Genomic DNA, 10,500 nt, shown 5'->3' on the forward strand with positions numbered 1-10,500 from the left:
CTACAAAAGAAAACTCCAGGAGAGAAAAAGGAGAAAACCTGGAACATTTAGCCACAGGAGACGGAGTCCTCTGATGATGATCATTTCTGTATTATCTGCATGGAACACTTCAATGACTCAAAGCCAAAAGAAGCCTGGGTCCAGTGCATGACATGTCATCTGTGGGCCCATGAAGCTTGCACTACAGGAGTGCCATACACCTGTCACCACTGTCTGTCTGACACTGACACCAACGATCAAACTAGGCACATACACCCCCCCACACACACACACACCTACATTCAGTTGTTGAAGCCAGTGTGTGGTATCACATTTTGTTCATTTTTATTATTTCCAAATTTTTGTGTTAGACAAACACACACACTAATGTTTGATTGTTGAAGTTAGTGCACAGTTGCACCTTTTGTACAGCTTTAGTATTATAAATGTTCAGATGGTAGTGTAGTTTAAGTCCTGTACTCTGCAGAACCACAGCAATTTGTTTAAAAGTTTTGAACAAAAAGCTTTCAATATCTTAAGTCATTGACTGCGTTTACATGAACCTGAGTATTCCGGTTATGAATCATATCCTGGTTTTTATCATATTCGGGATACTGTAGTGTTTACATGCGCACAGAGAAACCCCGTTACTCATATCGCTGTGGTCATGAGAAAAACTAGTATTCCGGTTTCTGATCACTGAATCATATCTGCACGGTTGTGATGTTATTTTACAACACCAGACGAGGTTAATTTGAAATTGGAGAAAAATTAGATCACTGTTATTTTGCGTTTAACACAGTTAAATGCCAGCATCACGTTGCAGAAATGGTATCAACCTCGTTCCAACAACAGGAGAAAACACAATCTCGTTTATATTAAGAACGTTTGCTAACAGGTAATAAAGCATCTGCCAAAAAAAAGAGAGACTAAGAGGATGGCAGGGAGTGAAAGAGAGATCTCAGATGAATAAGTTTAAAATAACTTGATATTTCAAATTATTATCACTATTAGGTGATTAGAATTATTATTCAACAATACGAAAGTTTGGCAGAGATGCCAAGAAAGAGCGAAGCAACTTGCAGTTGACTAACTTCACTAATTAACTGTCCCAGAAACTAATTCAAAATACAAGTCTGTGAAAACTGGGGCAGCTCAAAGGGGACCTTGAAAAGGGTTAAGCTCTCACTTTGAGAAGTACACTGGAAGAGTCATCATTTCTAAATTACAGGACTGGGAACCGATGACAAACTGTGCAGGATGATTACTGAGTACAGAGCTCTAATTCCTGGTAACTCATGGCCTGAGCAGTCATTCTCTGTCTCCAGAGTAAACTATGCTCACGTTTCACTCATTGCTGAAAAATTGAACGGTTTAGTTCACATGTTATCTAAATATGAGTGGGTTTTGGCACAAAACTCCCGTCAGTACAGACTGATCCTCTGCAGACACAGTCGCTAAACTGTCACTCTCTCTGGGCAGCATGGATCAGCTGTTTCTCCACCACACAGACGCAGTGTTTGTATCTGAAGGTAAATTAAGTTAAATAAAATTCGTGCCTGCACAGGTGGGCTACAGCAGCCAGAAAACAGGATACTACATATACATGGCACAGTATCCCGGTTTCTTTTGGAGTTCTCCAGGTAGCAAAACCGGGTTTCTCAAAACCACGACACTGTAATATCCCGGTTTCTGAAGACGTATAAATGCACAAACAGAAACTGGGATACTCAAAAACCCGATAGAAACAGGGATAGTCAAGTCCATGTAAATGCAGTCCTTGTCATGGTCCTTATTTCATAATGTTACATTTCACCCCAAGGTATGTTACAACTGACCCGGACTATGGGGTCAATTGTAACATGTCACTCCGTGTATTTGTGATTAAGCCATGCATTTTCTGTTTGTGCTGCACAGGAATTTTCTAGGCCATTTATCAGCAGACACTTAAAGCTAGTTTGTATAGCAGTCTGAACACACTGGGTTAAAAGAGCTCAAAGTTAGAGACAGAAATGTCAAAAATGTTACAACTGTCCCCGGTCTTTCCTACATTATACATGTCTGCATGTCAATCTGAAAGTTCTCTCACATTCTAACCACATAAACAACTTGTGCAGTGCTGCAGAGACAGAATAGCACTATTATCATTTTATTACTAGTGACAGAAAGCAGAAAACATAACGTAAACATTTCACCTTTCATTTCCATTACTTTTCTCTATCTAAATCCAATTAAAATAGTTATTTGGGTTAAAATGTTAGTTCACGCTATCCCTTTCGATCTCCATTGTCAGCTCTGTCAGATGAGGTTTTTATTCATTTTAAGAAAAAATGCATCATTCCCAGTTCATTCTATCCTGCTAAATTGTTAAAATAGCAGTTAATCTATATGCAATTATGACTTATTAATTTCAAAATATTAGTTTAGTATAGTTGATATTAAAGATAAAGTTAGATGATCCTGAAATTCTGGACTGAGATACTTCAGCTAAGTGGAAATAATTTCATTACCAAATATCAGTGTTAGTTAACTGAAAACTTGGCATTGATCTTGATTAATAAAATGAAAATAAAATATATTTTAGTGTGTCTGATGGAGTTGACAAAAAATCAAGACATGATGGGCAAAAAAGGCACATTTTGGAGAAAAAAAAATTGAATTAAAAATCTGTTCCCTCACACAATTACTATTTGATGCCGCAACCTTCACAAATATCCACTTTAAATTATTGCAGAAAAAAAGTACAAAGTCACGTATTAACACAGGTTTTGTTCACTTTTCCCAAGATCAGTAATATTTATTTTGCATGTTCTTTCTTGAGCTCATCAGATGGAAATATACAGACAAAAAATAAAGTTTGCAAATTAAATTTGACATTTAAAGCCTACAATATAGGTGTGGGAAACAACTTGATAGATGTGACTTGCAATAGATCATTTCTGAGGGAAAAAATCCTTTTTTAATGTTTTCTGGGGGGATTATTTTTCCAAGAAAGACTTAAGAAAGACCAGTCATCACAACAGAGCCACTTGTTGAGTATCACTGACTGAGACAGTTACAGAATCACACATTTTGAAGGGAATGCAAACTTCATGTAAAGTCATTTATTTAAAAAAATCATTTTATGTGTTTCACATTTCACAGAAAGAGGAGTTTTTACAAATGTGCACATTTAAAGTAGGACAAAATCCAGGAAATGGTTGCCTAAAAAACACACCTCTTCCACTTTTTTTGTTTGTCCTTAACCATTTTTATACGTTTAATAGCCTTCTTTGTAAGAGATGCTATAATACAGGCCACTGATCAATGTATTAACAGTCTGTGAAACCATTTGGAGGAGGATTGTGCCATGAAAGTATGCTATATGAAAGAACAAGGCTGTGCTGTTTTCAGACTTGACAGTTTCAGATCAATAAAGCAAAGTTAGGGACTTTTCATTGTAATGATTCTGGTGCTTAACTGTAACAGGCTTTAAGGGGTTAATACCATTTCATGAAAATAAAAAAAACAAACCAATGGGAAAACATTTTAGGCATCTTTAGCCTATGTAGTTTCCATGTAGTTTCTGTGGAATTGATTACTTTCAAGAAATCCTCTTATGCAGTGATAACATTTGTAGAATCTGTCTTCTTATTTCTGGTAGTTTAAGGCCGTAAACAAGAGGATTCAGAATCGGAGGAATGACAACAAACTCCAGTGAAAGAACACCTGCAACAAGTGGATTTATCTCTTCAATATCATACCGACTCAAGGCGATATCACAAAATCCAGCAATGGAATAAATCACAAATGAGACCATGTGTGGGAGACAGCTGTGTAACACTTTCCCTTTGAATTCTGCAGAGCTTCTCCAGCAAACAGCAAGAATCCTCATGTAAGTATATAAGACAAAAGAAAGTGGAAAGAAAACTGTTGTTGCAGTCAACCAAAAGCCATAAATATTGTTTTCATCAGTGGCAACACACGACAGTTTTACTACATTCCAGTTGGCACAGAAGAGTTTTTGTATCTCATTCCCACATAAAGGAAGCCTGATTGACAGGGAAATGCACGCCATGAGACCAAAGGCAGGAAAAAGCCACGCCAGTGCTGCCAACATGAAAACAGTCTTAGAGGTCATCTTTCTATGATAGTGTAGAGGATTACATATAGCTACATATCTATCATAGGCCATAATGCCAAGAATAGTCATTTCATTCGAAGCATATGTGTAAATAATGTAGATCTGCGTGAAACAAGCAGGACGAGAGATCAGATGACTCACAGACAGAAGATCCATGAGGAATCTGGGGAAGAATCCGGTCGATCCATACACAGAATTCACAGATAATAAAGCGATAAACACATACATGGGCCCATGCAGAGCTCTTTCTCGTGATATCACTGTTATTATCACAAGGTTAGCGTACACAATAAAGCAGTAGAGCAGGAAGCAGAACACAAAGGCTGGATAGCGATAGTGTCCAATGTTCACAAACATGGTGAGGTTAAAATAAAAGGAACCGGTACTGTTCTCCATTCCACCCTTCATAAATCAGTGCAGAAGAATCCAGTTTTTCTGTTTTCAGGTCAGGCAAACAGATCTTACATTAGAAAGTGTTCCTCCACTGTTGCAAGGAGAAATGATAAGTGTGAACATTGTATGGAATGAGACTAGACGTGACCACAGCAGCTTCCTTCTACTTTTCAAACGACAAGAAAAAAAACCCTTCAGAGGTGTTCTTCATCTTACACCTAGGTACACCTGTAAACATGCTACCGGAGTAGTGAGAGGATTGGAGGATATTTATAGAGCTTTTTAATGTAGTCTGACGCTTTGCATGACATCTCATTTCTTCTCTGGAGAATTATGACAATAACATCATTAATCTGATATGACAACTTACAGTAAACAGTCTAGCCAGTTTGTCATGTTCTAGACTGGAAAGTGCAGCAACAGGAGCAATTTGGGGTTCAGTGTCCCACCCAAAAATATGAGACTGCAACAGATGGAGATCAACACTACTGCTGATCAAACGTCTCCCAAATTACTTCAAAAAAAGGCTACCTGACTCTGTCAAATTTATTTAAAACCTATTTCACTACATCAAATAACTAGAGCTATTGCTATTATCAAATTTATTTTTTTGAGTATTATTTTTTTATTTCATTTGATCTTATTTTATTTATTTTTATTCTATTTCTTATTTTTTAATTATTTTTAATTTTGTATTTTTTCAAATTTATTTTTTTTTTTTTATTATTATTTAATTTATTTTTTATTACTGTTATATTCTTTATATATTATGTATTTTATATTATATATATTCTATACTCACTTGAAATTCAGATCAAATGTCAACAAGATCAATCCTGAGATGTTTACTTTGACTGTAGTCCACCTGTGGTAAATTGAATTGATTGGACATGATTTGGAAAGGCACACACCTCTCTATAGAAGATCCCACAGCTGACAGTACATATCAGAGCAAAAAGCAAGCCATGTGGTCAAAGGATCCTGTCTCTGAACTCAGAGACACGGATTTCCTCCTGCAGGCTCACAAGAGTACACTGGCCTCCATAATTCTCAAATGGAAGAAGTCTGGCACAACCAGAAGTCTTCCAAGAGCCATTTATCCTGCCAAACTGAGCAGCTGGGGGAGAAAGGGCTAAAACAAGAGTAGTGGTCCCTCTGACTGAGCTCCAGAGATCCTGCGTGGAGATGAGACAAAGTTCCAGAAGGACAACCATCACTGCAGCCCTCCACCGATCTGGGATTAAGGCAGGGCGGATAGATGAGCCTTTCCTCAATGCAGAACACAACAAAGCCATCTTGGAGTTTGCAACAAACTTCAAATAAAAAGTCATGTAATAAAAAGCCAATCATGTCCAACTGAATTGATTTTACACAGACAGACTCCAATCAAGGCGTAAAAACATCCTCAGCAAAGATCCAGACAAATGGGAGGAACCTGAGCTACATTTCAAGTGTTTTTGTAAAGGGTCTGAATACTTATGTCAATGTGATAGTTTTTTAATTTGCTAACATTTCAAAATTTTCACTTTGTCATGATGGGAACTGAGTGTTAATTCATGATGATAAAATGATTTTTACCTGTAGCATTAGGCCGAAAAAGAACTAGTTAAAGAAAAGCGAAGGAGGTCTGAATTCTTTCCAGATCCACTGTATCTCTGCTTCCCCATATTTGAATATTTTCAGTAAAACAAAGGTACAAAGTCACATATGGAACATGTTTTGTCCCTTTTCTCAAGAATCAGTAATATTTATTTTGCATGGTCTTTCTTGAACTCATCAGATGGAAATATACAGACAAAAAATAAAGGTTGCAAATTAAATTTGACATTTAAAGCCTACAATATAGGTGTGGGAAACAACTTGATAGATGTGACTTGCAATAGATCTTTTCTGAGGGAAAAAATAATTCTTTAAGGTTTTCTGGGGGGATTATTTTTCCAAGAAAGACTTAAGAAAGACAAGTCGTCACTACAGAGCCACTCGTTGAGTATCACCGACTGAGACAGTTTGACAGAATGACACCTTTTCTTAAGGGAATGCAAACCTAATGTAAAGTCATTTTTTTTAAATCCTTTTATTTATTTTGTGTTTCACACTTCATTGAAAGAGGATTTTTTATATATTTATTTTAAAAACGTGCACATTTAAAGTAGGACAAAATCCAGGAAATGGTTGATTAAAAAAAACACTTCTTCCACTTTTTTTGTTTGTCCTTAACCATTTAATACTTAATTCTTACATTTAATAGCCTTCTTAAAGTCAAATTTAAAAAAAAAGAAAAGTTTATGTTGTCTTTGGCAGCTGAAACACTAGTGTGATGATCACGGTGCTGTATCAGTTTGATGCATTCAGAACATTACGTCTGTAGAAGAATGAAAGTTATCTCGACTAGACAGGTCTTAAGAGTTAGTAAGAGGTAAACAGACAGGAAGCTGGTTCCCTTGAGTTTCTCATTTGTTTGAATTTGAAATTTTTGGACTAAAGATACTGCAGCATGTTGCATTTTACTGCTACAGATGTTTAAGTTTGACTTAATGTTACCTTCTGTATTTACTGATGAGTGGCTCATTCTCTAATAATACAGAGCCATGTCAAACTTGGAGTGCCTCCATAATACACTGCCCTAATTTTATACGTTTCAATTCTAATAAGACAGTGTTTAAATAGTATGTTATGTTACAGCCTGATGCTACAATTAGAAAAACATTTTACTCTCATTTATCTACACTTAGTGCCAATGATGAAAAAGTGAAAACAGATTTTTTTTTTTTTTTGAGCAATTTTATTTTAAAATAAAAACTGAAATTTCCCATTTACTTAAGTATGCAGACCTTTTGCTAAAAAAAACTTAAAATTTAGTTCACGGTCCTCCCATTTCTCTGGATCTTTGCTGAGCTCTTTCTGCACCTTGATTGGATTCCACCTGTGCTAAATTTAAAGGATCTGATGTGATTTGGAGAGGCACACACCTCTCTATAGATTGCCTCACAGCTGGCAGTGCACATCAGAGAAAAAAACAAGCCATGAGGTTAAAATTCTTGTAGAGCTCAGAGACAGGATTGTTGATGGGAACAGATCTGAGGAAAATGATTTGATTTCACTATGAAATTTATCATTTAATACACTTTACTTTGATTGTGTGCTTAAATATGTACACATAATTGATTTTAGATTGTAAACTATCATTTTTTTAAATAATTTGAATTGAAATGAATTCTGGTAAGTCTTCAGCTTTGACAAGGCATCAAATGTTTCACCAATTTCAAAAGGCAGTCTTTGGGCAAAAGCTGCTCATGAAAAATCCAACTGGTGGTTAAAAAGTTTGTATAGTTTAGAGAACTAGAGTAACTGGTTGATTATTCTCTGTTAGAATCACAAGACAAATTTAGTTACCCCTGTCATCATTTGATGGATTGCAAATGTAATGTTAAAATGTAAAAGCATTACTAAACAGAGCAATATCATCCATCAGTGATCTTTGTTCACCAAAGCGGCTCCTAATAAAGGCCTTTAAGTTATGATCCATGATTCATGGGTTTTTGTTTTTCTTACCTCATCTTTGCTTTTACTGCTTTTACCCTGAGGCCTACAATATTGAACTAATAACCAATGTTAATGTTTGGTTATGTGGCTTCAGGAGACTGCACCAGGCCATTTATCTGATATGTCTTCCCAATAAACTTCAAACTTCACATTGTTTATCATAGAATTCTGGCTGTGTCATATATTTCATATTAAATACATGAAGAATGGCAATTTATGCATCAAGAATCTAAAAGCAGAGGAAAAAACTAAACTTTCATACAAGAGTATATATTAATTATGAAATAGGGCAGCTCTTCTTATGATACTCAGAAACCCACACACACTGAGAGATGATTTCAGATACTGTGGATAACAGCAGCTTTATTTAAAAGTATTATGGCTGCAAGCTTACAGAAAACTTAAATTCACAGGTTGATTATATCATACAATATTGAAGTAAAATAAAAACATAAAAGCCACACTGTCTGTTTTTTCTTGTCAACTCTATCGCTATATATTTTACTCAGCACATTCAGTCTTTAAACAATAATTGAAGGATCCGGTGTTCGTGACTTCCTCTTCATTTGAGCTTTAATGAAAAATATCTTGAAAATGTGTTTTCTTATTTCTGGTAATTTCAATCCATACACAAGAGGATTCAGAACTGGAGGAATAATAACAAACTCTAAAGACAAAATTATGGCCACAAATGGATTCATGTTTTCCTGATTTTGTCGGCTTAGGGCGGTATCACCAAACGATGTTATGGAATAAATGGCAAATGAAATAACATGTGGTAAGCAGCTCTGTAAAACTTTCCCCCTGATCTCTGATGACTTTCTCCAGCAAGCAAGAACAATCCTCAGATAAGTGTATAGGATAAAAGCAAAGGGGAGGAATGCTATGGTTATTGCCCCCAACATTGCAAAAATACTGTTAACAGCATCGGTAATGCAGGATAGTTTGACAACATTCCAGCTGGCACAGTAAACCTTCTGTATCGTGTTTCCACACAGAGGAAGCCTGACGATCATGTTGATGGTTATGGTCAGGTTACAGGCTGGACTGACCCAGGCCAGAAATGCCAGAATACACACAGTTTTAGAGTTCATCTTCCTGTGATAATGCAAGGGATGGCAGACAGCAACATATCGATCATAGGCCATTATGCTTAGAATGGTGAGTTCATAAGAAGCATATGAGTAAATAATGTAGATCTGAGTGAAACAAGCAGGACGAGAGATTAAATGACTATCAGACAGGAGATCCATCAGGAATCTGGGGAAGAAGCCAGCAGATCCATACAGAGAGTTGACACATAAAAATGCAATGAAAATATACATGGGCTCATGTAGTGAACGTTCCCTTATTATGATCAATATCATGACAAAATTAGCATACACAATAAAACTGTAAAGCAGAAGGAATAAAACAAAGGATAGATAACGATAGTGTCCAATGTTCATGAACATAGTAAGGTTAAAGTAAAAGGAGACAGTGCTGTTTTCCATTCTCAGCTTACCTGCTGTCAAAGAAAAGTCACTATCTTGGTTTTTACTACAGTTTGGAATCAGCAGCAATCTTAACACCCAGGATAAAGTTTCTCATCCGTCCTACATAAGCTGTTATCTTGATTTAGATTATTTAGTCATTGGTTTCAGGTTGATTCACACAAATAAAACACAACTGTAGGCTCTGGGAGATGCCCAGCTTCTTTTATGTACTCTCAAACTTGGTTGTTACATCAGTGCACCTCTGGAGAGTTTGGAAAACTTTAGAAGTTTTTGATGAGATATGAGTGCTTGATAAAACATTAACTACTGTGATTATGGTGTAGGCTTTAAGGCACTTTGTGTTCTTTTTAATTGTGCAAAAAAAGTGTTGAAACTAGAGTCATATGATCATTTTGGATTCATATCTCTGTCTTAAGGCAGAGAAAAGGATCTGTTCTACTACTTACAGAGAAACTGAGGCTTACTAATTAGGAGAATCAAACTCAAGGCCCAAATCCGGCCCGCAGTACTCACACCTGGCCCACAAGATTATATCACATTTCTATTATAACTGGCCCACTGGTGGGTAGTCTGCAGGTTTCCTCCTGTATAAAAATGTAAACGTGGGGCGAAGCAGGTACAAACCCAGCCTGTGGCACCATTTCCTGCACATCTCTCCTCCGTTCTCTCACCCCTGTTTCCGATTCTATCCATGTCCTCCTCTGTCAGTAAAGGCTCAAAAAGCCCAAAATAAATCTTTAAAAAAAGATGATGATGATGATTTAGGTCATAAAAACTTTGAAAAGATAAAGGGTAAAATAATTAAAAGGTCAGGAATGAGGGAAAAGAAATGTATCAGTGTTTTCATTTCATACTTTCAATTTCGCATCTCACAATCAAACTCGTGATTTTTTGAAGTTTTTAATTCATATTTTTGACTTTTTATCTCAAGTTTTGACCTTTTCAACTCCTAACCCTGACTTTTCA

At 36.2% G+C, this 10,500-nt stretch overlaps 2 protein-coding genes across 2 annotated transcripts; both read right to left on the reverse strand.

Moving 5' to 3' along the window:
• Positions 1–3,562: 3,562 nt before the first annotated feature.
• Positions 3,563–4,498, reverse strand: LOC121522985 (olfactory receptor 10A7-like). The gene has a single exon (XM_041807694.1). It carries the CDS (start codon positions 4,496–4,498, stop codon positions 3,563–3,565), a length of 936 nt encoding a protein of 311 aa, XP_041663628.1.
• Positions 4,499–8,559: 4,061 nt separating this feature from the next.
• Positions 8,560–9,531, reverse strand: LOC121522624 (olfactory receptor 10A3-like). The gene has a single exon (XM_041807172.1). The coding sequence runs from the start codon at positions 9,529–9,531 to the stop codon at positions 8,560–8,562; it is 972 nt and encodes a 323-aa protein (XP_041663106.1).
• Between the last annotated feature and the right edge of the window lie 969 nt (positions 9,532–10,500).

Source organism: Cheilinus undulatus, linkage group 15 (assembly GCF_018320785.1).
Source record: "Cheilinus undulatus linkage group 15, ASM1832078v1, whole genome shotgun sequence".
In the NCBI taxonomy this organism is placed as follows: Eukaryota; Metazoa; Chordata; class Actinopteri; order Labriformes; family Labridae; genus Cheilinus; species Cheilinus undulatus.